Source organism: Musa acuminata, chromosome BXJ1-7 (assembly GCF_036884655.1).
Source record: "Musa acuminata AAA Group cultivar baxijiao chromosome BXJ1-7, Cavendish_Baxijiao_AAA, whole genome shotgun sequence".
NCBI classification, from domain to species: domain Eukaryota; kingdom Viridiplantae; phylum Streptophyta; class Magnoliopsida; order Zingiberales; family Musaceae; genus Musa; species Musa acuminata.
In genome coordinates, this window is record NC_088333.1 from 6,175,626 (window position 1) to 6,203,522 (window position 27,897).

At 34.3% G+C, this 27,897-nt stretch overlaps 3 protein-coding genes and 1 non-coding gene across 5 annotated transcripts; 3 read left to right on the top strand and 1 right to left on the bottom strand.

Annotated features, from left to right (window-relative positions):
• The first annotated feature begins 1,212 nt into the window (after positions 1-1,212).
• Positions 1,213-9,507, top strand: LOC103990330 (protein LOL2). 2 transcript variants are annotated; one of them, XM_065191315.1, is made up of 7 exons: positions 1,213-1,522; positions 4,736-4,849; positions 5,699-5,830; positions 8,662-8,771; positions 8,892-8,963; positions 9,060-9,131; positions 9,220-9,507. In XM_065191315.1, exons 2-7 carry the CDS (start codon positions 4,738-4,740, stop codon positions 9,259-9,261), a joined length of 540 nt encoding a protein of 179 aa, XP_065047387.1. In that variant the 5' UTR covers positions 1,213-1,522; positions 4,736-4,737; the 3' UTR covers positions 9,262-9,507. The 2 variants fall into 2 exon arrangements, with proteins under 2 accessions (XP_065047387.1, XP_009407702.2); XM_009409427.3 differs by having other exon boundaries at positions 1,213-1,431.
• A 395-nt stretch (positions 9,508-9,902) lies between these two features.
• On the bottom strand, positions 9,903-9,989 carry TRNAM-CAU (transfer RNA methionine (anticodon CAU)). The gene is given in 2 exon segments: positions 9,903-9,938; positions 9,952-9,989. It is a non-coding gene; the product is annotated as a tRNA-Met (tRNA).
• A 402-nt stretch (positions 9,990-10,391) lies between these two features.
• On the top strand, positions 10,392-11,291 carry LOC135678465 (CASP-like protein 1B1). The gene is made up of 3 exons (XM_065191317.1): positions 10,392-10,630; positions 10,698-10,809; positions 10,926-11,291. Exons 1-3 carry the CDS (start codon positions 10,407-10,409, stop codon positions 11,154-11,156), a joined length of 567 nt encoding a protein of 188 aa, XP_065047389.1. The 5' UTR covers positions 10,392-10,406; the 3' UTR covers positions 11,157-11,291.
• A 224-nt stretch (positions 11,292-11,515) lies between these two features.
• LOC135678464 (oxygen-evolving enhancer protein 2, chloroplastic-like) lies at positions 11,516-12,844 on the top strand. Its single transcript, XM_065191316.1, has 4 exons — positions 11,516-11,846; positions 11,956-12,188; positions 12,310-12,360; positions 12,437-12,844. The coding sequence occupies exons 1-4, from the start codon at positions 11,597-11,599 to the stop codon at positions 12,695-12,697; spliced, it is 795 nt and encodes a 264-aa protein (XP_065047388.1). The 5' UTR covers positions 11,516-11,596; the 3' UTR covers positions 12,698-12,844.
• Positions 12,845-27,897: the final 15,053 nt, after the last annotated feature.

The following is a 27,897-nucleotide window of genomic DNA, read 5'->3' on the forward strand; positions in this document are numbered from 1 at the left end:
AGCAGGTGAAGGCTTAGAAAAGCTAAAGTCTTAATGGAATATATTTGAAGAAGATTGAGAGAAGTGGTGGAGGATGTCATCTTATCTATGTTGCTTTCTTTGACTTTTGTAGTTGGCAATCAACTCAAAAGACATTTGATTTTTCGTTGTTCTATCACGACTTTTGCAGCATCTACACATACAACTTCCATATATGTCTCCAGTAAATTTCAATTAACCATTATTAACCATGACTAATTTAAATATCTAAAATATATAGATGAGATAGGTACCTAAAATATATTTTTTTCCTTTGATTGTTTTTTCTTTTATCTTTCATCATGTCAAATTTCTCTTTCTTTTATTTCTTTTGCTTTCATTCGACATTTTGAGTTTGAATATACATATACATATATCTTAAAGATTACATTAAATTCTGAAGGATGTTTGGAGATTTTAACGGGTATTAGTATTAATTAGACTTTCGAAATCATTAATTTTTTTGGATTTTTATGTCAAATTTAAATACAAAATAAATGCAAAAAAGATATTTTACAATCGATACCCCATTTTCCTTTTTCCCAAACATTATCACAATTTAAAAAATATCTACAATATCCCTCAAAATTTGTTGCTAAATTTTGTTTCTTTTTTCACCAATTTTACACTATTATAGAGTTTTTATTTAGCTTTATTTATAATATTTTTATTAAGATATTAAAATATTATAAATACTATTAAAAATATTATAAATGATATTATATTATTTGTGTTTGATTATCATTGTTGATAAACTTTCACGGCATCATATTTTTAGGTTTATATTGTTTAATTGAGGTAATGAGTCTATTTTGATTATTATAGTATTCTTATTATGATGATTAAAATACTGTAAACAAACTAAAAATATGATAGACTGAAATACAATAATAAACGAAAAAAAATAAGGAATAATTCGAATAATTTTTGAATTAGAGATATTATTAAGAAAAAACTAAAATAAGAGTACTATTTAAAAAATACTTAAAATATGAGTAATTTTTAGGAAAATCGTTCATATAAAAATCAATATAACTTTGAAGATTTTCATTATATATATATATATATATATATATATATATATATATATATATATATATATATATATATATATATAGTTTTAAGCAAAGTTGTGGGTATTTATGTAAAAGGAAATTAACATAGTCATCTCATTAATTCTCGTCATCTTCGTTCGCCAGCTCCTATTACCATTGCGATTACGGATACGTCGCTGTCGTCCTCTCCGACCCGGCGTCATCGTCGCAGTGAGGAAGAAGAGGGGGGGAGGGGTTGCATCGAGCGATTCATAGCGGAAGATTGGCTTAAAAGAACCGAATTTGTGTGGCTAGAAGGGTTTCTTGTTTCGCTCTGCTCGATCCCGTCAGTGGATTGGTGGCCCTTCTCCTCCTCCCGGTTCGTTCATATTCTTCTCTCCGTAATCCCTTATTCGGTGCTGTTTCTGCAAGAAATCTGACAGCTTCGGTGTTGGAAAGCTAATTACTTAGTGCGTTTGTCTTTTTCTCTTTCGATTTCGCTCGATCATTGTCGTGGTAATTTCTTTTGTTTGTTTGCTTTGGGACCTATTGTCTCTCTAGTTTTGGCATACTTTTCTTCGTCATATGTGGATGAATTGACCGTGGAAAAAGGGTATGTGGGAGAAAGCCTGCAAGATGGTAGGCCTAAAGATTCAAGAGGATATATAAAAGAGGAAAATATAAGACGCTATACATCAAATTTTATTCATCATCATATTCCCAATCAATCTACAAAATCACAAGCCATGTAAATACCATGCTCTGACCTAACAATTTCATTAGGAATTCTAGACAAACTGCTCTTATGGGAAGACCAAGCCTAACTGCTTTTGAACTCCTAATCAAAATTTAATTTAATTTTCTAGCATCCTTCCCAGATCTAACTTTAAAAAAATTAAATCGTGGTATGCTGAGAAACCCAATGTCATTTCTTTTGTGTGGTTTGTTCTAATAACTGATTTAGTAATTTCTCAGGCTAGTATGATATCGGTACACCAGATGGTAAAACCAGTATATGATGCTCGATATCATGAAATAAAATAATAAGATAGTATAAATGAATGGTATTTTACTGGTATCAAGCTATATGTTTCAGTATTGGTACTTGGTCGATCCTGTGGATACCAGTTTGTACGTTTCTATATGGTCAAGATTTGAATCCTTTGTAGTCACCACATGAAGGTTTCTCCAAAAGCTTTAAACACTCTGTCATGCTTTCCATAAGAACCATATATGTACTTGGTCTGTCTTGCATGTTTCACTCAATTGTAACTGATTTTTCTTGAACCATACTCTAAATTTCTTGTCCGTATTTGAGATCACAAAATTAATCTGAATGTAATACTCGTATGTGAAAAATCTTTACTTGATTATCAAAGCATCATCAAAAGTTAATCCTGCTTCATGACTTGTTTATATCTCCAATAGTTTTGCTTTTTTACATTAGCTTTGGTTACAACTACACTGAAATCTGCAGCAATCAACAGTTTGCATGATTTTGCAATTTTTTTGTATTAGGAGGTAAAATTACTTTCATACTTTCCATGAATATTACATTGTCTATTTCAAGAAAGTCTATTGTCAACAATTTAGTTTTAAACTTTGTTTTCTTCTAAAAAAACTCTTGATTAAATATGACTTCTATCTTGATTATGTTGCAACTCAGACTATATTCTTTAGATTCTTATGATTTAGTACATAATTCCATATCTTGCTAACTTGTGTTCTTAGTATAATCAATCTCAATAAAAAAATATTGCTAGTTCTTGATCTTGCAATTGATCACATTCTTCTTCTAGTTCATCTATTTGTGTGGGAACTGGGAAGAATAATTTATTTTATAAATATATTTTTTAGTTTAGGCAAGATTCTTTTGTTATCTTTAACAGAAATACATGGACGAATTTTTTCATCGACTATTTTTTGATAAATGAATTGTAATGCTCTTGTATCTTTTTCTTGTGAAAGCATCATCTAGCACGTCTCTTGTAAGCTAGATATTTTAGGCCTTCATCTGAGAAGATTTTGTCAATAGCTAGATATCACTTTAATAGATGATAAGACGAGAGAAAATCGTTTAAGATGGTATGAGTATGTGCTTAGGAGACCTCTGGATGCTATAGTCAAAAGATGTGAAATGACTAATATTGGTGGTACGAGGAGAGGTAGAGAAAGACATAAAAAGGCTTTAATAGAAACTATAAATAAAGATAAATACTCTGAACTTAACTAAACATATGGCCTTTTACATATCTCTATGGCAGATCCAAGTAGCCAACCTGAAATAGTTGCGACTTACGGTTTTGTTATTGTTGTATCTAAGAAAGATTTCATCTTAACTTTACATATCTAGAGTTTTTGTCGTCAGTTCTCGATAAGGAGGATCCAGAAACTCAAGAAATATTATAAATCATACTTTCAATATGTTTTTCTGAACGTGATTTGGTTTGAGACAAAATAAAATTTCACAACTTATTGGTACATGAAAGATTGATAAAGCACATTGATAACTACTATGGATAGCATGAGAAAATTTGTAAAATTTATAAAGAATGCTGCATGCGATAACTTCATAAAATAAGATGGCATTGCATTTGTCATCTTTCCACAATATTATTTGTTCCATCTAATTTTAGGGAGAATGTTGAAATATTGAATTAAACTTTTATTAGGTGTTTCAGATTTATTATACAATGTCTAGGAGTTGGAGTTCAGGCAGAATTAGGTTACTTGGTTCTGAGTCTTTATATGTTGGTTAACGTGCACAGTCTACAGAGATATGGTCATGATAACAAAAATTTTAGTTTGGTGCTTTTTCTATTAGCTCTCTTTTTTATGAATTACTAAATTCTTAGGTCTATCATCTTCTAAACATGGTCCATAGCCTGATGAAGCAAATTCAAGTAAGCCAGGTGTGTCGAAAAAAAAAAAAGAAGTCAAGTTGCCCAAATGAGCCAGATATGCTAGGTAACCTAAGGGCTAGTCAAGTTGTGGTTTAGTTGAGTTAAGGTGAGCTACACAAACACAGATAAACTCAGATGAATAAGCTCCCTTATAGGCAAAGAAGATTTGAACAAATCAAAAGAGAAGACTAATCCTTCCAGATTAACCTTCACAGGAGGGAAGCAATTAAACTATGCATGAAATGGGGAGATGCCACCAAACACACACACACACATGATTAAGAGTTTAAAGAGAGACATGATACATATATATGTATTGCGAGTTTCAGCTTTTGGATTACATTAGTGTTTTCTATTATCATGAATGATAACCTTGATTAAATTGAGCAGATAAATATATAAAATGAATTCCAATAGTCCGTAGCTAATGCACTCTCAATTTAGTGATTACATATAGAAGAACAACTTTTATGTTTGAAGTGGGAGAAAAATCACTTCTCCAGGGTCTGAAAGTATTTCTTTTAGTTAAATAGATAGTAGCAAACCTGGGAGACCATGGTTCGAGCCACAGAAACAACCTTTATGTGTACATTGATCATACTCTGCATTGGCAAGAGCCGGTTTGCCCTTTAGATAGTAACAGATGACACTTGTATTACTTCTTTGAGAATTATCTGTGTTCATGGTGTTAGCAGTCTTCTTGGTGTAGTTACATAAATTTGAGATTTAAAAAGCTGCATCGGATCACCTGTTTATCTTTTTGAAATGTTGAAAATGCAGGCATGCAGAGCCAGCTAGTGTGCAATGGATGCCGGACCATTCTTCTTTACCCCCGAGGAGCCACTAATGTACGTTGTGCAATATGCAACACTATGACGCCAACTCTCCCTGCAGGTTCTCTTCTACCTCTTTTGATTGCAGTATTGGATCAAATCTTAAGAGGAATGCATATTATGGGCTTGTTTATGAAATATCGATCACTGTGGTCTTTGATATGTTCTGCACAAATATAACTTCTAAACCTAAAAGCTTTCTATTAAAAAATTACGCATTTCAGTGGCAAGTGTTCATTGACTTGCATTTTTAAATGCATTACCTTAGTATCTCCAACCAGAGTTATAATATGTTGTGTTACGAAGATGTCGAGCTGACTGGTTTTAGACATTTGGCATCAACTGTGTCTCAGATGTAGGTTCATGTTATTTTGTTTCATTATCAATTCAGTTGACTTTTTGTCTGATAATTGTGAAATCATGAGTTAGAGGTAAATTCTAGACTTGATGGTGAAATTGAATAAATTTAAGTAGTAAAGGGTGACATCTAGAGGTCGAACTTTGGAAGATAAAATATGCCTGTTCTTCATGACAGCTGCATCTTTATGAGAATGTAACTGATATTTCTTCTCACAAATGAATATACTAAAAATCCTTTTCAAAGGAAGCTTCAAGGAAGGAGGGGGAAAGGCTTTTTGGTCCCAGTCCCAAGATGGTATGTGTGCAAGAAATCAGAATATGAAAATCTATTTGTTTCATAATGGGCTAGGTTGCTATGCTTCTTCTTCTGAAAATAGATGAATCATTGACTGCTACCTTTGAGCATGATCATTACTGTCTCCCTTTGCTCATACAAATATTTGGACCATTTGGTTACTTGTGGTTAGATTTTTTTCTTATTCTGCATGGCTTGGGTGGAAAAAATCTACTTAATTAGTTTGTATATGGAATTCTGAGTCAACATTTGCAGGGATTGACATGGCTCAGCAAATGGAAATGGCACAGATAATTTGTTATGGTTGCCGAACATTGTTGATGTATACTAGTGGTGCAACTAATGTAAGATGCTCTTGCTGTGGCACAATCAATATGGCAAGACCAGGTATGTTTTATTTATTTTGATCTCTGGGCACATGTTATCTGCAATATAAAATCAGTGAAGAACATACAATGATTTTGAGTGCTTGCAACAACTTTTTAAGAACCCAAGATACTATTTCTACAACTAGTATTAGTTGTTCTTATATGAGTATAAATCATCATTTTGACCTTAGGGTCCTTTGGTTCATATCATACACATGCATGGTGCTTGCTTCAAGTTTCTTATGAATCCTTGAGATCCTACGCGTTAAGTTTACCTTTCAGATCATCTGACTCTGATTGATGTAAGATGAATTAGCTATTTAAAGCAACTAAACACATTGGTTTTGTAGTTGAAGTGTATTCACACATGTGAACTACTTCTCGGAAGCATCAAATAGAAAAGGAAGCCCTCATGAATTGAATATCGAAAAGAAAGAAAACAGTAGTCTTTTTACCATTTTGTACAGTTTGAAAATTCACTGAACTTGTTCTCTGAAAGTAGAGTTCTTATAAAGTGTTAGTTATATGATGGAGTTACATACATATGCAAGCCCTAGAGAGTTTTTCTTTCTAGTGGAACCATGAGAAAACATATGATTTTCTAAGTCGTGTTGTAACTTGACTACATAAGTTGTGGGATAAAAAATTAGAGACCTTATTTTTTCTCTTCAAACTATCTACTCATGGCATTCTTGCACTATTTTTCCAATACAAATCAAGATTATTCCTATTATTGTGAAATTTTATTCTCTCCTTAATCTCCAAATTGCATTTACTTTAACCAAATTAGATAATATTCATTATAAGCAAACCTACTCGATGCCTAGAAATGGCAATTAAGAGCTAGTTTTGAGAAGTGGTAGCAAAAATTTTAGCATGTAAAAGGTAGAACAGAAGAAAAAAAAAAAACAATGTTAACATCAAAAGTGGCTTCAACATTTATGGACAATTATAGTTTACTTTTTACTTTTTCACTTAAGAAAAGAGAATCTTATTCCTCGAGTTAGACTACAATTTGTTTTCTATTTCTTTCCATCAAAACATTAAATTAGATCTCTCCGGTGACCTTTGAGTTTCTCAAAGTGGTTAGACACACATGTCCTGGTATCTCTCTTTTTATTTTCTCGATCATGACTCTGACTTCTTAGTTTGGGTGGGCAAGTGAAAATTGAAGTATTTGCTCCTTTGGTATGTATGGGTTGTTGAATCAAATATTTCCTCCACTTTAAGGTGTTGGATGATCATGAAAACTATTTAGGCTTATCTAGTGTTTTTAAAAGGCGTTCGAGCGAGATGAGGGCTAAACGCTTCATACAACCTCCAAGCGAGGTGTTTCGATGAAGCGTCACCCAAGCGCTCGCCTGAGCCCAGGCGTTCGGCGCCTTGGGCGAGCGCTCGAGTGAAGAATGGGTTGGGTTCATGCCTGGTTCGATTGAACAAGCAAGTTGGTTCAATCAAACCAACTCCATTGCCCTAACACAACCCAACCCCCTCCCGTGCCCTACCTAGCCCTAACTTGTCTTTAAAGTGAAACCATACGATCGTCATCTTCGTCTGCAACTTCTTCGGTCACCACCGCCTTTGTTCGCTTCCTTTGCCACTGCCATCTTCGTCCATAGCTTCCTCTGTCACCATTGCCTTTGTTTACAACTTTGTTTGCCTTCATCTGTAGCTGTTACCTTCGTCCGTATCTTCCTCTGCCGCCTTTGTCAGAGGTGTCCTCCCTCGTCACTGTCGCTGCCACCTTCATCTGCAGCTTCCTCCGTCGCCCTCTCCTTCCCCACCTTTCTCCATAGCCGCTAGTTACTCGTCTCTGTCGCCCTCTCCTTCCCCAGCTTGTCTTAACATACTTTTTGCTTTTCTCTTCTAGACAACATTTGTGCACCTCTGAGACCTAAATTAGAATATATGGTTATTATGGCCATAGATCAGGCCTTATTACAAGATGTGTTGGAACTAAAGGTATGCGCCTTTTATTTTGTTAGATTATTTTTGTGAAATTTGTCCAATCTTGACCAGTGTTGTTGGGTTTAAGAAAGCTCAATGGAGGGAATATATCTGTGTAGGCAACCACAAATTATTGGAACGCATGGTTTGTTGTATCTATCATCTTATTTCCCCTTTGGGAGTAGGATCTAGATTGCATTAGTTATATATAGTGGTTGCTGCACTATCACGTAACCTGATAGTTTAAATTCAAAGAAAATTTTGGCTGACTTAAACTGGTTATTACATATCTTTGTTATCATCTAGAGATTTTCTTTGGTTGAAAATTTACTCATAATTTATATGCTTATTCTTTATATATTTTTTTCTTTAGATAAACCTTTTCCTAATCTACTACCAACCTTCATGTGAGTCCTGTCACCTGGGAATTGAAATTTTCACTTATTTTCTTAGTGTAAGTATAGCCCAAGCTTCATAAAGTAATAGCAAACTTCAAAAGAAAAGACAAATGTAGGAAAACAATTTCCGGCAGTTGCTTCCATTGTTCATATTTTGGTTGTTCAGCAAGTAGGCTTTTGTATATTCTCTATTGAAACAACATTTTGACCTGATGAGCTATCTGGCATCGACAATGTTGTGTGATTTTAATATTAGTGATCTATGATAATCCTTACGGTAACAATATAACTTTTTTATGAAGAAAATTTTGTTACTTCTATAATCTTGTGAGTATAAAAATTCTAATGAATTTCCTGTAGAAAGAAGTTATCATAATAAATGTTGTGGACCACAGTAATGCATATAAAAGTTTATGAAATCGCTGGACACTATGTAATTTATGGAACTAAACATTTAGATGAAACTTGCCTATAATATCAAAGTAATATACTACTCATATTGCAGCAAATCAGAATGCTTACCTAAACTGTGGCCAGTGCCATACAACTTTGATCTATCCTTGTGGGGCACCATCAGTCAAATGCGCAATATGCCATTTTGTGACAAATGCTGGGGTATGCCAGAATGATGTATATTTGTTTATTTTCGTTCTCGATATTCTTTTTTTTATTCTATGAATTGATTTTACAAGCTGTAATCATTTTAGTTTGTCTTTTCTTTGCTATTCAATGCAGACTACGAGAGTACCGATTCCAGAGGCACAGAGGCCTAATGAGACTATACCCATGAGACCATCAACATCTGCTGTATGTTCAGCCCCCCATGTCTCATTTGGTTAGATAACATGGTTTTCATCGAATCCATTGAGTTTCATATGTTGACTTTTCTTCTTGTCATTACAGCCTCCCTCTGAAGCCCAAAACATGACAGTAGTTGTCGAGAATCCTATGTCAGTAAATCAAAGTGGTAAACTGGTAATGCTCAATGCTTTTTTGTTTTTCGGATTTCTAATTATGATCTCCCTCTCAAAACTTTGTGTGCTATAAAACTTGACACGTGCAGGTGAGTAATGTTGTGGTCGGAGTCACTACTGGGAAGAAGTGATTTGTGCTGGTCTCAGATATCAGCTTGAATGGCATTTATTATTGTAAAAAGCTATATTGGCCAAGTGTGCTGGACTCATTAATAGTTTGAATGATTTGTTCTCCATAAATAATGGTCACAAAAACGTTAAAGTTTGTTGTCTTTGACATTCACAAAGTGGCTGCAGTGGACTGTAAATTTGTGGTGAGCTGTATGATATACACATGACATCGAACAAGCAACATGTCATTGCATTCATGTGGATCAGGTTCATATTGTTCATTGTCCAAATTTACTCTCTTGATTGTCATGTGTTTCCAATGCTTTTTTTTCTTTTTCTTTTTGCTGTTGTTTGTCAACATGCTTGCTTGAGGATAATTTTGCAACCGTGATCGAACAGGGCACATAATCACTGTCGACATTAACTGTCATCATCGAGTCAATCCAAAATAAATAAGAGAGGGAACATGTTCTTTTCTTCACCACGGTATTTAATGCATCAGCATCTTGAGTTAGAGTGGTAATATATTATTTCAATATATTACTGCTCAAACAAACACCAAAATAAAGAACTTATTATATTATGATATAAAATTAAATAATAAGCAGGAAAGCTCTAAAAATAAAATGATATTTTATTAAGAATAAAAAACACTGTTAGTTGGGGTGAGAGAGGCTCGAACTCTCGACCTCAGGATAACTCGAATAAGCTATGAGACCTACGCGCTAGCCAACTGCGCCACCACCCCTTTTGATGCGTTGGCCAGACAACATCATTTTATTCTTTACAAGACCAATCTCATCTCCAACACTCTTTTTGTCGTAAGCTTTCCTCGGAGGTTGGCGAGTTCAGTGCCAGCAAGTTTTTGAGGCTTACAAGAAAACGATGCCTTCCAAGGAATGATGCACAATGTAACTCAAACTTGTTTGAAACTGTGCACTGACTTCTGAGACATGGGTTTGGCAAGAAAATATGACAGTTATACATTAATTAGATGACTAACCAAGTTTTGGGATGTTTGAAACCCATAAGAAATGATGCAGTAGCGCAGTGTTTTAAGAGTGTTGATTACTGTTAACTTGTTTGACTCGGTGGAGGCATTTCATCTATATAGCATCAGTTCCCTTGCTGTCATGCAATCCATCAAGTCTCTGTATCTCCAGCCATGGCAACGGAGAATGGGAAACAGGCGGAGGCCGGGAGCAGACAGTCGCAGCCTAAATCTAAGCTGCTTCTGTCACTAAGGTTGGCAGCCGTTCTGGCCACAGCTACAGCTACTGTGGTCATGGCACTGAACAAGCAGAGCACAAGGATGGCAGTTGCTGTAGTGGGCACTTCTCCCATCCTCCAGACCTTCACTGCTGCGTTCCAGCAAACCCCTGCGTTCGTGTAAGCTTCTCGCAATCAACTCTACCCTCTTATCTTACATGCAGCTATTTCTAAATGCTTTCTGCAGGTATTTTGTCATTGCCAATGCTATTGCAAGCTTATACAACCTACTGGTGCTCCTCCTGCGACCATTCTTAAAAGCAAAGCCTCATGACATTTTGGTGCACCTTTTGGATGAGGTAAACAACAGCTAAAAGTCTTCTAGCAGCTTACGTTTCTTGTGCATCAAATCCACGACTCTGTACTTTGCGACAAAGGATTCCTCTGATCGGTGATATGTTGTGTGGTTGCGCAGGTAATATTTGCTCTAGTGGCGACTGGTGCAGCTGCTGCAGCATCTATGGCGGAGTTGGGAAAGAATGGCAACGTACATGCGAGGTGGAACCCGATATGCGACAGGTTTGAAGCCTTCTGCATCCGTGGAGGGTTGGCACTCATGGCGTCCTTCGCTGGAGCTCTCCTACTCCTCCTCATGAATGCATTCTCTACCTTCACTCTCCACAAGAGCGTGCTGAGCCAGGATTAGTCCCTCGTCTTACCTACCACTCACAGCCATATATATGTACTCTTGGGATTAGTTCCTCAGAAATGTATCCTAAAATTCTGTTGTCTGAAAGCTATCGAGTTGGTGAATTAAAGGAAATGGAGTCGGGAAATTTGACTGCTGCTTTGTGATTTAAAGTAATTTAAGGGCCTTAATTCAAATTAGGAGTAATAGAGTTCTTAAGCGCATGACACCAAAGGAAGACAGGTCGGAGATTGAGTATATGTGAGGTTCCACCTGGACCAATCAGAGGTTCTGATACCTAATCCAATCCAAAGATCTATCCGCAATTCCTTGGCTCATGAATCGTTGTCCTCCACTCGCCACAAATCCAATAGAAGCCAATCACCGCACCCTCCAAGGCAACAAGAGCAGCAGCATCTCGCGAGGAAGAGTGGTGAGTGAAAGAGAGACAGAGAGAGATGGCCTCGACTGCGTGCTTCCTCCACCACCCTGCTCCCTCGGCCGCCGCCTCACGGACCTCGCGGCCGCGCCTCGTGCCGAGCGTCAAGGCTAACCAGCTTGCCTGCAGGGCCCAGCAGAAGCAGGCCGTTTCCGCCGACGACGAGAACGGCGCTGTCGTCTCGCGCCGCCTGGCACTGACCGTGCTCATCGGTGCCGCGGCAATTGGTTCCAAGGTCTCGCCTGCTGATGCCGCCTATGGCGAAGCTGGTAATCTTTTGCGAATCGCAAACAACATAGATGCTTTATATAGCTTAGAAATGCCAGAGAAGCCTTCTGCTGCCTTCCATTACTTGTGATAGCCGTCGCACTGGTGCAGCTAACGTGTTCGGGAAGCCGAAGACCAACACGGATTTCCTGCCATATAAGGGCGATGGGTTCAAGCTGTCCATCCCCTCCAAGTGGAACCCCAGCAAGGAGGTGGAGTACCCTGGTCAAGTGCTGAGGTACGAGGACAACTTCGACACCACCAGCAACGTCGCCGTCATGGTTACCCCGACCTCCAAGAGCTCCATCACCGACTACGGCAGCCCTGAGGAATTCCTGTCGCAGGTAATCACTCACCCCTAACCTTGGAAATCATTAGAACTACTGCCGTATTCTTAATGCTCTGAGACAGTCCAATACCAAATCGGATACACAGAGTTGACTGCTACTATGCTTCAATTTTCAGGTGGATTATTTGCTGGGAAAACAGGCTTACTCCGGCAAAACAGATTCCGAGGTAAATTAAGATGACCACCACCCGAACTACTTAATTCCTGTGTAATCACAACATGACGACGCGTTGAATTCAACAGGGTGGATTCGACTCTGATGCTGTGGCAACCGCAAACATCTTGGAGACCTCCACACCAGTGATCGACGGGAAGAAATACTACTTCATCGCGGTTCTGACGAGGACGGCCGACGGAGACGAGGGCGGGAAGCATCAGCTCATAACAGCGACTGTCTCCGGTGGGAAGCTTTACATCTGCAAGGCGCAAGCCGGTGACAAGAGATGGTTCAAGGGTGCCAGGAAGTTCGTGGAAAGCGCAGCGAGTTCCTTCAGCGTTGCATAAGAAAATTCCCTCGCGGGCCTTGAATTCCTGCTGCTGTGAACGAGTTGAATGCTGCTGCGACTGCCAATCTGTAGGATAAGAACGTGTTTATTTGAATTGTCGGATGTAAAACCTTTTCCGTCTCTATAAATTCCTACAATTCTCTCCTGTTTTGTGTCTCCACAACTAAAAGGGGCTAAACAAAGACGCGGTATATACGAATGATTCAGGTAGATAGATGTCTTGTGCAGAAAGATTCAGAAACTAGATCAGATACAAGAGAACTCGGAACGTTTGATGATTACAGAACCTTTTCATCACCATCTGTTGCATGCTCACAGAACACAGATTAAGCTCACAGCAGTTCAAACCTTATTTGAGCATGAGATCGTCGCGTGCTATCCAAATGCCTCGACTCTGTAAGCCAGCACAGGAGTGAGGAGGCAAGAGAAGATGGAGTTCCTCATCTTCGTCCTCATCATCATATCGATGATCCAGTGGCAATGCACGACGTCGCACAGAATCCGCAGGACGCCTCGCTGATCGTGCCCGGACTCCAGTGCCGCCAGCTCCAGCAACACCATGAAGTGGGGACGCGTGACCACCTCGGTGTGCACCGCTATATATATATATATATATATATATATATATATATATATATATATATATAATATCACTTAATTATACTTGTTGAATATAAGTGACAGAACGAGCTCTCTTTTATTTTTCTCTTACGTGTTTCTCTCAAATTGTTCTTTGAAATTTCACTTTAGCCTCAATCCCTCTCCATATATTTGTTTTCGCTGAACCCTACTATTAAGTCCTTCCTCGAGTTTACTTTTCTACCACAGAAAGAGATTTCAGGACATTTAGGACAGGGTGAGTGGGTTCATTCTATGAATTGAGGCTAGTCCAGTAATTAATTAGTATCAAAATCATATGGATGATAATTTATTTCTCAATATCTCATTGGTAAAGAAAAAAAAAAATTTAGACTATGGATTATAATAATCAAGTTGGTGAGTTTGGGATAAAACTTTTCAATCAACCTAGCTATAAGATTTGAAATACTTATTTGAAATCCCAAAAGAGAAGATATATAGGATGTGGTTCGTGCAAATGCAACAAAAGTATCGATTATTATAGATAAAGGCATCATAAAGAGATGAAAGATATTAAATATAAATTTACTAAATTTATATTAAATAGGTTTATTCTTCGTGATATCTTTGAATACATGTTCTAAATTAGCTTTAGAGTTTTGGATTACTACATTGCTTAATAAAAAAGTATGACTTGACTTCAAAGATCTATCGAAGGTGAATATAAAAATTTATATTAAGAGATATCACTCTTAGATTTAGATGAGCCTATTTCTGATGCACTTACACTAATGAAATATTATTTACTTGTGTGATGTTCAAAATATATATATATTTCTTATATGACATCTATTCAAAGATGAGTCCGACAACTATATTTAATAAAGTTAAAAATCATTAGTTCTTCAAATGATAAAAAACTTTATTTCAGGAGAGACAAAAATATATTTTTTATTAGTAAATAACGAATAATGATAAAGAGAAAGAGAAAGATGATGTTAACCAAGTTAGAATTTTCTTTGAAAAAATGATGTGATTTTTTTCGAGTTTTACGCTCTTGGTTATCGCAAGACAATCTAATAAGATATGTTTTGGAAACAGTTTTTGTTTTTAATTTCTACTGCGTATGTGATGCTCTTTGAGGGTTCCCAACATTATGATCTTATCACAATGCAGAGCTATCATACATAGTCTAGTAGATCATATATCAAGCATGGTTTTTCATAATATTTTATCATATTATTTCTTAGATGCATGTACGAATGAATTAATAAATGTAAATGAATGATCATGATTATATATGTATCCCTATCAAGAGCAGGTAGGGCAATTCGCTTCGGAGATTATCAGTATTGAATCTCGAATTTTGATGATTAAACCAATTGATAAGTCTTTATGTTTTAATCTACGTTTTGAGTGACGCAGGATGCTTCAATTAGGATGAGACAATTAAAACAGGAAGAATCATGTTGTGCCAGAGAAAAACATGTCAGAAGATTGGATGTCGAGCCGGAGGATCGCTCGATGTATCGACAGAAGGCTTCGGGCCATGGATTCAGGCATCGGACCAAGAAGAGCAAATATTGCGCCAAGGATATCGAAGTTGCAGAGTCAACTAGTCGATTGGGCAATAGGTCGCAAGAGAGGACGATGTGCTGAAGAATCGGATGAAGCGTCGAGGGACCAATGACATGTCGGACAATATGATTAATGCTTAGTATTAATTATCTAGATCGAAGTGTATTTTACATGTGCAGGATTAACTACGATAGCAAAGCATGAAGCAAAATGAAATCCTAGAGTCAATGATACGATTTCGTTGGGAGTTCGAGAGTTCATCGGAAGTCCGGACGTTCGTCGAAAGTTCTATCGGAACCAGCTGAGAAGTCTCAGAGCTTGCTAGAGAAGCTCATCGAAACTCATTAAGAATATCATCGTGAAGTTCAGGAGCTTGCCGGGAGTCCGTCGGAACATTGCCAAGAGATCGTCGGAAGTTCGCCGGAAGATCGCCGAAAGCTTGCCGGAAAAAACCGAACTTATCTTGCTTAGATTATATCTTAGGAATCGTAGTTAGCATATAATTAGAATTGGGATTAGGTGGTAATCACATCAACTCTGTTAGGGGCTAACTAGGCCCAAAGTTGGACTGGTTTGGGCCAGATTCAAGGCCCAACTAAGGTGCTGAAACCCTGGCCGGCGATGGCACCGCCTAGGGAACAACACCCCAGGAAACCTATGCGGTGATACCATCGGCAGCAATGCTGCCAATGGTGGTATCACCCTTGTTCGGTGGTGGTACCGCCCAGTACCAGTTCTTGCGATGGTAGTACCGCCTAGGAACGGCGGTGGTACCACCAGTACCCAGGAAACCTGAGATGAGACCTTTTTAGGCTCTAAGTTTGAATCAACTTAGAAGTCCATAAATACCCCTCTCTAAGTTTAAAAGTGAAGAAATACACAAGCACAAAGAGTTTAAAAGTGAAGAAACTTGCTGCAATCTCTTTAGAAATTCCCTCCTCCACTCTAAGTTTAGAATTATGTAAAATAGGAGTGATTGCTTATAAGGGTTGTCTCCTAAACCCGTAAAAAGGAGAAGAGGGGTGTTAGAAGGAGGTTGATCTTCACCTATTAAAGGAAGATCGATAGTGGATGTCGGTGGCCTCGACGGAAGAGGAATCGACAAAGTGGATGTAGATCACGACGACTGAACCATTCTAAAATTTAGTTTACATTTACTTCTTGTTATTTACCTTATTGCAAACTGAATTCCTCATTCACTACGTTTTCGTATAATTTCAAGTTAACATATTCACGAAATCGATTTTATCAAAACGAAACGTTTTTGAAGATATGATTTTACCATTGCACTAATTCACCCCCCCCCCTAGTGCCGACCTTTTCGTAACAATTAGACCATCATATGTGATAGTTAGATGGTTCCTCCAATTGTTGGGAGGAACTTGTCTCCACTTGGACAAGCGAGGGATATCACTCCATCTACTATTAAGAGTGTGATGTTGGTTCCTCCAATTATTGGGAGGAACTTGTCTCCACTTGGACAAGTGAGGGATGTCACTCCATCTACTATTAAGAGTGTGATGTTGGTTCTCTTCATCCATTGTTGGGAGGAATCCGTCTCTTAAAGTATGTTTATCTATCCGTTATTTAACTATTATGTATGTATTGCATGTGACTGATGCATGATTTTATTTATTACATAAAAATTATTATTTTTTTAATACATGAGTTTTATAATTAATCAATATACTATCATTTCATATTCATTTATTGATATTTATATTTATTTCATGAATATAGAAAATTATCTTTATGATTTTTAAGAGTTCCTATCAATATTTTTAGAATAGTTGATATATTTTTATCTTATATTTATTTTTAGAATAGTTTACTATTTTACAATAGATTTGAGGCTTAATCGGAATAGATTTTTTCATCACTTATGACTCTATTAAGAAGATGACATCATTTTTTAATTAATAAAATATTTATTATTGTAAAGATAGGGATTTGAATTCAAGAATGAAAAAAAAGGAGTATTTTTATAATTTATGAATAATAAAATAAAGATTTATTATTATTATATATATATATATATATATATATATATATATATATATATATATATATATATATATATATATATATATATATATTGAATATCTTCTTCATATATTTACTTATGTTAACTTTCATCCAATATTAAAGTATTGACCAACATCTTTATATATTGAAATATTAAATATTTAAAACAGTTATATATTAATTTTAATAGTAAATTGAATTTTAAATTTTTATATATTTATTTTAGGCAAGTATTTTCTTATTATATTTTTTATACATTTTAAAAGTTCCCTTTTATTTGTAAGATACAATAGATGATAGTAATGGGTGGATTATCACATATCGACAAAAAAAAAAAAAAAAGAAGTTCAAATGATAAGCTTGACTCCAACTCTCCAAGGAACTCAGACAAATGATTATATATATATATATATATATATATTTGGTCCATTTCAAAAACAATATGACCTCATCCAAAAAATAGCATAACTTATCCTTCACTTTTTTTGAAAAAATCTTAAATTTTCAATAAACCTTTAAAATGATTTAGAAAGGTCTAAATAATCCCCTTTATTTTTTCTACTTTTAAATTTTTAAAATTGATTGTTAATCGTGCTTTAGAACAAAAAAAATACTCTTAGATATCCAATTAATCTATTGCATCATTATAGGCAAGTCGATATGCTATATTGTTTTTATAGATATGCCTATTTAGTAGATCTTCATAGATTTGCTTAAACAACCAATAAAATTCACCATATTTACTATGCTAATTATTGAGAAATGAATTTGATAAACAAATCTATGATGTCATAGTGAATATGCATATCTATTATCATGATCCAATAGATCAATCGGAGATTTTATGTTTCGAGCAAGCGTATCACATAGTAATCTCTGTTCTAAATGAGCTATAAAAGGCTGATGATGTCTCATGTTGCATACATAGCAAAGATGGATAAGCGACACTTAGCTTTTCTCTTGTTTTTGCTTGGGAGTCTCCTCGTTCAAAGCGAAGGTAAGTGGTCTCATTCTCTTCTTCTTCTTCTTCTTCTTCTTCATATCTTAATTTTGAATCCTTCGACCGATCACAATAGAAATTTCAGCAAAAATAATTCTTCAATCTACAAAATATCATGTTAAAAAATTAATTAGAGAAATAGGAAAACAAAAACATGCATGTTAAAAAATTATTTCTTCTTCTTCTTCTTCTTCTTCTTCTACTTCTTCTCTTAAGTTTGAATCCTTCGATCGATCACGATAGAAAATTTAGCAAAATTCATTCTTCAATCTACAAAATATCATGTTAAAAAATTAATTAGAGAAAAAGGAAAACAAAAACACGCATAGCAAAATCATATCTGAAGTTTCTCCTTCGAACAATAGATTGCTCCGACGTATTAATTTTGTGATCTTCCAAATATACCTACCTTGTATAATTTATAGTCTCCAAATTTACGCACATCACCTTATGTGAAAGCTTTTCCTAATCGAGTCTTGAAAATGGAATTGTGGTGAGCACTACACAAGTCTCTTACAATAGAGAAAATGATTTGCTCAAAAATAAAGTCCATCATTTGTTGGTTTAAAAGAAAAAAAAAATATAAAATATAAAATTATTATTGCACATTATGAACGTTCAACTAACAACTAACTTCTTATAGTTGGAGAATTCGATGCTTTAATCATATCTAATCTCTTTTCTTTTCTTTTGATAGCTCGAAATGTGGTGGTACTTCCTTGCACTAGAAGACTAGGATGTTCTTCAGGTGATTGCGTATGCTGTAATAAAACCGAAGAATGCTTCGGATCATTCGACGACTGCTATCCCCATTGTCCAACAGACACTCCGACCGATCCATGAACCCTCTTATAGAGTACTCTTGTTGAATAAAAACTCATATATGCTTATGTCCAACAATGAATGAAAGATGTGTGTTTTGGGAGAAGCTAAACAATAAAGACGAAAAGCCTCATCTTATTTAATTATGCATGGTGTATCTTATCTTCTTTTCGATGGTTACTTCTACCGAATCTTCAAAGAATTATTATGAGCTATCCACATTCCAAAGTGGATGATGATATCATTAAGTTTATGTTCATCGAGTAGTCAGATTTCTTTATCCATAAACGATCAAACCTTCAAGAAGCCGTATGAAATGCTATCTTTGCATTTGGATTTCCTCGATGTATTTATATCTTTATTTTGATCCAAATTATCATTATTTTTAGAGTTGATTATATATGATTGGATTGTTTTGATGTCTTTGCCTAGACTAATATTTTCACATCCGTGCCCTATTTCTCCACTAGAATTTTCTAAATTTCTACACCAATCATTTTTCTTAATTTAGATTATAAATAAGAAAATAATTAAATAATGCAGAAACCCTAATATGAAATCCAAGAATATTTTTTTCTGGACTTTACTGGTCATTAAAAAGTAAAGCAATGAACCAATAAAAATTAGCAAAAAAAATAAAGAAAGAAAAAGAGGATGCAAAAGTTATTCATTGAGATCGTGATTACCTCAAAGATAAGTCCATTATTTAGTTGTTTGAAATAAAAGAGATTAACAAACGTATTTAGTTCGCTAAATATGAGATGGTCGAGGCATTGCAATATATTGCAACTCTTAAGGTATTTCAAGTCTGTTACATCTTTAAGACCGTCACAGTATTAAAAGTATCACGATGTTTCAAGTCTACCATATGTCTTAAATAATAATGACAATCTAAGTTCGTCGCATCTTTGTGACAACCATAATATCTCCATATGCCACATCTTATATTGCCACAATACCTCTACGTGAGCTACCATGGCAAAAATTATGTCGATAATATATCCGACAAAATTCAAGATATTGGGTTAACTCGATGAATTTTATTTTCTGAATATCTAAAGTGACCCTCGTTTTTAAGCCATTAGACATGCCTAAGTGGTATCACATCATCCTCTAAGTGACTAAACATAATACCACATCATCTCTCGGCTAATTGAGCTCTAATGACTGACTAGACTAAATGTGTTTGACTTGTGTCGAATTCCGATTGACCGTCAAATATAATCATACCACAAGTGATTTTAAAAGATGTCTCTTGATACAATGAGTTTGATGTGTGTGATTTTATTGACAATGATCATTCTTGAATGTCGAATGTACTTTGGTTAAGCTATATATTGATATAATTATAAAAATGACATATAAACAAGAAAAAGACTTTTAGACCCACACTCAAAAAATGGTTATCATCATCAATAAAAAAAAAGATATTTTTAACTTTATATTTTGATAATGAAAAACACCACTAATGAGTTGAATGAACTCACTATTTCATTGCAGGTAATGAGTGGAAGCATTCTCAAACAAAGAAAAGTTTCACATAAAAAAAATGGAATGCAAACCATATTTCTAATTTTTTTATTTTTTTTAATGCAAAACACATTAGACAACTTGAAAGGTTTAGTGATTAGAGAACCTTCTCAACACCATCTGTTGCATGTTCACAGATTAGTGACACAGATTAAGCTCACGGCAGTCCAAAACTTGTTTGGGCGTGAGATCGTTACGTGCTATCCAAATGCCTCGACTGTGTAAGCCAGCGCAGGAATGAGGAGGCAAGAGAAGTTGGAGTTCCTCATCTTCGTCCTCGTGACCATGTCGATGATCCAGTGGCAATGCACGACGTCGCACGGTGTCCGCAGGACGCCTGCTGATCGTGCCCGGACTCCCATCCCCACCGTGAAGTAGGGATACGTGAGCATCTCGGTGTTTTATTGGAAAGGAGTAAAATTTTGTTTTGAATCGGAATAAATCTTTAATAATTTTGGTCAGTTTTGGAATTGTATCATCTTCATTATTATTTTTATCACTCGCTAAAAAAAGATATAGTATAATATATTACCTATTTTATTTTCAATCAAGCACTCATTTATTCTCTTAGATGAAAAACTTGTGAAGTTTTCTAACTTTTACCATTCAAACTTATCTCACTCGTTAGAGTTTTTTACTATATTCTCCATCTCCTTAATTGTTTCTCGTGACCAAATGCTCTCTCACCGTTAGAGCAAGAGATCGATGACTCCATGGAAGTCTCATCTCTGTGGTATCATGGTTTTGTTATGCTCATGACCCTACCATTCATTATTATAAACTTCTGACACTCGAAATTGTTTTTAACAGTATGCAACCCCCATATATTGATAACTATGATTTTCATCCAATACAAAGTTCGATGCACGTACGAAAGAGTCATCTCTATGGTACCATGACATTAACTCTTTTGAATCTATGATCCCTTTTACCATAATGTTATTCACCAAAATAGAGCTCCTAATAACTCCTATCTATATCTCTATATGATCAAGTTCCTTATGAGACGTATTGCCTCAAATTATTCACACCATCACTTTCTCAATATCCTTTTATGTCCCAATTAATATTTAAAATATATTTTTTAAATAATTACTTTTTTTATATTTTATATTTTAAATAAGTTAATTAGATAGAATTTTAGAGATAAAAATCTCTTGATTTAAATTATTATTTTATACGTATAAATAGATTATACGTATATATATATATATATATATATATATATATATATATATATATATATATATATATATATATATATATATATATATATATATATATATATATATATATATATATATATATATATATATATAAGTCTAAGCATTCAGGCTTATAGGACTTAAGAGTAGTTCACGATCTTTTATTTTTTACTTTTTCTCTTCTATTTGGTTTGATATTGGACTATTAGTACCTTGTTATTATTATTTGAGAAATGATTGCACTTATATGATCTCTCTCTTTCTTCATATAGATAATATGTATTTTAGTATCTTATTGATAAAGAAGATAATCTGTTTCAACTATAAATTATAATAGTCAAATTGATGGGTTTGATATTAAATTTATTAATCAGTTTAACTATAAGATCTAGAAGATCTGTTTAAAGTCATATATGATAGGGGAAGCTCTATGATATATGGTTGGTGGCAATGCAATAATAACACTAAATATAAAAGTTGACTTTATGTTAAAAAGATATATTTCTGATGATATATTTGAATACATTATTGGTTGCAAATTAGCTTCAAAGATTTGAAGCACTCTTGATATTACTCAATAATAAACAAAAAAAAATCTGGACTTTAGAGATTTATGGAAGGTGATCTCTCAATTGCTTAATACTTTTTGAAGATTAAAAATTTATGTTCAAAGATGTTACTCTTAGATTAGAGCCTAATACATTTATGTGATCTTAGAAAAGAATATATTCTTTATATTATATCTATTCAAGGATGTATTTAACAATTATGCTTAATAGAATTAGAAAATCCTAATTGATGAAAATTTCTATTTCAAGGGGAGATAGAGATATTATTTATAAAAAATAAAAAAATAATAAATATAAAAAGAAGAATGATGATATTAATAATAAGCCAGAATCTTATTCAAACAATAGTACATATATGTATTTAATATCTTCTTCATATATGCTACTTATGTTAACCTTCCTCCAACATTCAAGTATTAACCAATTTCTTTATATAACATAGCATTTAAAATATTAAATATTTAAAATAGTTAGAACCAAATATTTTCTATTTTTAAAATTTTAAAATCTATAGTTAAGGGTGTTGAGGGTGTTTTAGAACACAAATTACTCTTAGATATCCAATTGATCTATTGTATAATGATGAGCATGTAGAAATACAATATTATTTTAATAGATGTGCCTATTTAGTATATCTTCATAGATTTGCTTAAACAACCAATAAAATTTGCCATATTTACTATGTTATTTATGTTCATTTCTCCATGAAATTATTGAGAAATCAATTTGTTAAACAAATCTATGATGTCATAGTGAATATGCATATCTATTATCATGATCCAATAGATCAATCGGAGATTCTATGTTTCGAGCAAGCGTATCACATAGTAATCTCTGTTCTAAAAGAGCTATAAAAGGCTGATGATGTCTCATGTTGCATACATAGCAAAGATGGATAAACTACACTTGGTTCTTCTCTTGCTTTTGCTTGGGAATCTCCTCGTTCAAAATGAAGGTAAGTGGTCTCATTCTCTTATTCTTCTTCTTCTTCTTCTTCTTCTTCTTCATTTCTTAAGTTTGAATCCTTCGACCGATCACAATAGAAATTTCAGCAAAAATAATTCTTCAATCTACAAAATATCATGTTAAAAAATTAATTAGAGAAATAGGAAAACAAAAACATGCATGTTAAAAAATTATTTCTTCTTCTTCTTCTTCTTTTCTTCTCTTAAGTTTGAATCCTTCGATCGATCACGATAGAAAATTTAGCAAAATTAATTCTTCAATCCATAAAATGTCATGTTAAAAAATTATATCTGAAGCAAAAAAACATAATATGGAATCCAAGAATATTGGTTTTTTAACTTTACTGGTAATTTAAAAATAAAAAAATGAACCAATAAAAATTAGCAAAAAAATAAAGAAAGAAAAAAAAGGAAGTATGAACAACAATCAATAATATTCACATTAAATGATTAAGCTGCAAAAGTCAACGTGATTACCTCAAAGATAAATCCATTATTTAGTTGTTTGAAAGAAAAGAGATTTAACAAACTTATTTAGTTTGTTAAATCTAAGGCATTGCAACTCGTTGATGACTAAATATTTCAAGTTTGATACATTTTTAAGACCATCGTAGCGTTAAAAGTCCATCATGTCTTCGATATGATCGTAATATTTCAAGTCCATTATATATCTTAAATGGTAATGGTAATCTATGTTTGTTCATCTTTGAGACGATCATAATATCTCTATGTGCTACGTCTCAATGCCTCCGTGAGAACTATCATGGGAAAAATCTATATCGAGAATGTGTTCAATAAAGCTCAAGAGGACTCGAAGAATTTTATTGTCTAAAATATCCAGAATGACCCTCCATGCATTTTTTTTGTATTACTCCTTGGGAGCTTTCTAATTCAAAATGAAGGTAATTAGTTTTATTTAATCATTTATACATTCAATTCGAACACATTAATAATTCACATTAGAGAATTTAGTTAATGACATGTTAAAAGAAATTAGAGAACAACGGGGAAAACATGGAAGTAATTTTAATTTTAATTTCCAAACTCAAATTAAATGTGCACGTGTCAAGTGGTTTTAATTGTCATAATAATGCTAAAAATATAAAGATTTTATTTCTATCACATTATTTACCAAATACTGATATCCTATCAAAACACAACATGAATCTTAAATCGAATAAAAATATAAAAGGAAAATATCTAATAAAAAATTAAATGAGTAAATAATCATGGCTCTCAAAAGGTATATTTATCAACAACAAAAATAGTAAAATCATAAACCCTAATTATTTCATATCTGCTACATAGATTTTTTCTACCGTCATTAAGATTTATAAAAATATATATATTTAGATAATTTTTTTTAAAATATTTAAAATATTTATTTATAAATTTTATTAAAATCTTTTTACATCTTCTTCGACCTCTCATCGTACCACTAAATCAACCATTTGGTTGGTCTCTTCTAATCACTACATCCATAGGTCTCCTAAGCACATCTACGGATTGATAATTAGGTGCAAATAATACAAATAGTTATGATATAAATAATATAAAAAGTTAGATATTTATTGTAGAATTAGTTTTGATGCCTTCGTCTGTATCTAATTCGTTTGTTTGTTTCTTATTGTGATAGCTTCGGACTTCCCATGCATTTGGCGAGACTGTAAACCGACGGACTCGAGGAAATGCATCTGTTGTATTGCAACCGACGAATGCTACACATCCAATGAAGAATGCTTAGAGAACTGCCACAAAAGTACTATGGGCAATCCATGACCCTTAACGAAGCACCTCTTATTGAATAAGATCTAAAGCATCTCTTATTGTATAAGATCTGATGCATGCATGCGTACATCTATTTACGTGCTAAGTACCTGTTTGGGAGATGTTAAGCATATTGAATAAGTCGAAAAGGACACTTACTGTTCTTTATCTTGCAATTTCGCTCTCTGAGTTCTTAGGAAAACAATGACCCGATAGAGACCTTATACTCATGGGTATAATTGACACCTCTATCCAACTTAATATATAAATTCATAATATTCGTGATACAAGAGATCTTTTGAGAATATTTTTTTTCGTTTTATGGTTCGAACATATCATTGACTCTAAACGCTATAAGAGATACATTAGATGTCTCACATTTTATTCATTCATAGTAACGATGGATAGAGTAAGTTTGGTTTTTTTTTTTGGGTATTACTTCTGAGTCGCTTCGTTCAAAATGAGAGTAATTAGTTTTATTTAATTTTTTACCTTCGATTAGAACACATCAAGAATTCACATTAGAGAATGACATGTTAAAAGAAATTAGAGAACAGTGGGGGAAAAATTACCTGCAATAGATTTTAATTTTATTTTCCAAACTCAAATTAAATGTCAACATATCACTTGGTCATAATCGTCATGACAATGCCAAAAACATAAAGATTTTATTTCTATCACATTATTCACCAAATATCGATAACATATGAAAATGGGACATCAATTTCAAATCAGGTAAAAATATAAAAGGAAAAGGTTTAATAAAAAAAATTAGATGAGTAAATAAATATGAGTCTCGAGAGTATACTTATCAATAATAATAATAGTAAAACCGTAAGTTTCAACTATTTGAGGTGTGTGCTACATACATCATTTGCCACCATCAAGATTTATAAAAGATTATATGTTAAGCTTAGAATATTTAATTTTTTTATTTATAATGTTTATTAAAAAATTTTAAGTCTTTATCTACTTTTCTTCGTATCACTAACATTAATAATCTAACCTCTTTTGACTAACATTAATAAGTCTCACGTTTGTAGGTAGACATAAATAATACAATTAGCTATGATATAAATAATATAAGATAACTATCGATAGTAAATATATGGAATGAATAATATAATTTGTTAGGTGTTCATTGTAGAATTAATTTGGTGCATTAATCTGTATCTAATTCATTCATTTGTTTCTTATTCTGATAGCCTCGGACTTCCCATGCATTTGGCGAGACTGTAAACTGACGGACTCGAGGAAATGCATCTGTTGTGTTGCGAACGACGAATGCTATACATCCAACGAAGAATGCTTAGCACACTGCCACAAAGGCATTATGAGCAATCCATGAGCCTTCATGAAACCCCCTCTTGTCGAATAAGATCGCATGTATGCATGCATACATGTGTTTATGTACTAAGTACCTGTTTGGGAGATGTTAAATATATAACATGTCGAACATAACTCTTAATGTTCTTGTAATTTTTCTATGCATTTCTACTATACCTTCGTCTCATATGCCTTAGGCTTACTACTTGGTGTGTTCTATCCCTTGGCCCACTAATATCTATGGTTGAATCCTCCCCACCTTTTCCTCCTCTCTTCCGAAAGAACAACACCTCGTCGGCAGTATGGTGACGACGAGGGGCGGTGGTCGAATGAGTGCGACAACAATATGATATGATATGATTGAGGTTGAGGAAGAGAAAGATACAGTGACGATGGTGCCTTAATTTGCTCTCCGGAATATATCATAGAAAAGCCCGGACGAGTAAACTAAACTCAATATTCGTACGGTGATTGATGCCCCCCACGCCTGATCTTGTACGGGGAATCATACGATCACATAAGAGTTTGAGCACAACTGACGGAGACCGTCCCACCACCGGCCAACAACGATATGAGTTTGAGCTCCGACGAGCCTTCAACCCTCATTTGCAACATAACAACAATAATAAACAATGTTATCTTCTCGTTGTTGGGTGTGAGTGACTCATGGAATCCTTTTGGATCTGCAAGCCCACATGCCACTGCGGATTGCAGACTGGCGTATGGTTCCAAAGGGAGAAGAGAATGTAGCCATTATCGTGACACTCTTTATTTTCTTTTGGTATAGTTTAACGCTGCACAGATTGCCACAAATTTAGTGGTTCCATAAACTCCTCCTGTAACTGTGGTTACTCATTTCATATGTAAAAGCTGAAGCTGATAAGAATGATATGTGCTATTAAAATGATGTACGAGTACTCTTCCACATGTGCCGGCTAACTCATCATCACGTGGAACTTAAGATTGGAGGATCGATGAAAATTATTTTCGTTATATGATATAATTTTGCTGTCAATCTTCCTATTTGTTATGAGTTTGACGAGCTAGATAGGTGTGACAGCATTATTCAAACTTTCTAACTACTACCAATGCATTAGGATTGCATTATCTACGTAAACCCTAAAATATAGAATTCAAAGTGCTTCCAACACTCATGCGATGTCAAACCCAAGACCCGTAAAATGTTGGGAGAGGCTTTCGATATAATCCTTTCGACACTTTAGTTAGACAATGTTCGGATTCTATTATCATGATATATCTATCGATCCAATTTTTTTTTTCTTTTATGTATGATTGTCACATATAACTATTTACTCACCACCGAGCGATTCTATGTTTTTTTATTCCTTTTATGTAGAAAAATAAAATAAAAAAATCTATTTTTTTTAATTTCATATAATTATTCTCCTGTCACATGCATACACGTGCAGAAGATGGTTTACTGTAGGATGGATTCCTGATGTGTGATCGCCGCCCGACATATGGGTGCTTTATTCAGGACTGACAAATGAGCATTTTACTGGGATCAAACCCCCTTATCCATTACAAAACTCCATTAAAACCAATCATGCTTGTGCTTATGATTCATTACTCTACTTAAACTAAGGTGAGTGCTGCCACAACTTCCACGACGGTAGGAACACCGATCAACAGTAGCAAGTCAGGCGTTCGGAAAGACGGGGGACATCTGAAGTGATGGAGCTCCTGCCACTGGTCGCCACATGACGTTTCTTTCTTTTAAAGTACCTCCTCCTCTCACTGCTGTTGTCGTCTACCGAGTGCTTCAGCAGCAGCAGCGTTCAGTGTTTCTTTGGCAACGACGGGGAGAGGGA

Coding starts and splice junctions, on each gene's coding strand:
- LOC103990330 (XM_065191315.1), top strand. CDS start 4,738: ATGCAGAGCCAGCTAGTGTGCAATGGATGCCGGACCATTCTTCTTTAC. Junction 5,831..8,661: donor AATCAATATGGCAAGACCAG/GTATGTTTTATT, acceptor CTCATATTGCAG/CAAATCAGAATGCTTACCTA. Junction 8,772..8,891: donor ATTTTGTGACAAATGCTGGG/GTATGCCAGAAT, acceptor TATTCAATGCAG/ACTACGAGAGTACCGATTCC.
- LOC135678465 (XM_065191317.1), top strand. CDS start 10,407: ATGGCAACGGAGAATGGGAAACAGGCGGAGGCCGGGAGCAGACAGTCG. Junction 10,631..10,697: donor CAGCAAACCCCTGCGTTCGT/GTAAGCTTCTCG, acceptor TGCTTTCTGCAG/GTATTTTGTCATTGCCAATG. Junction 10,810..10,925: donor TGGTGCACCTTTTGGATGAG/GTAAACAACAGC, acceptor GTGGTTGCGCAG/GTAATATTTGCTCTAGTGGC.
- LOC135678464 (XM_065191316.1), top strand. CDS start 11,597: ATGGCCTCGACTGCGTGCTTCCTCCACCACCCTGCTCCCTCGGCCGCC. Junction 11,847..11,955: donor TGCCGCCTATGGCGAAGCTG/GTAATCTTTTGC, acceptor GCACTGGTGCAG/CTAACGTGTTCGGGAAGCCG. Junction 12,189..12,309: donor CTGAGGAATTCCTGTCGCAG/GTAATCACTCAC, acceptor TTCAATTTTCAG/GTGGATTATTTGCTGGGAAA.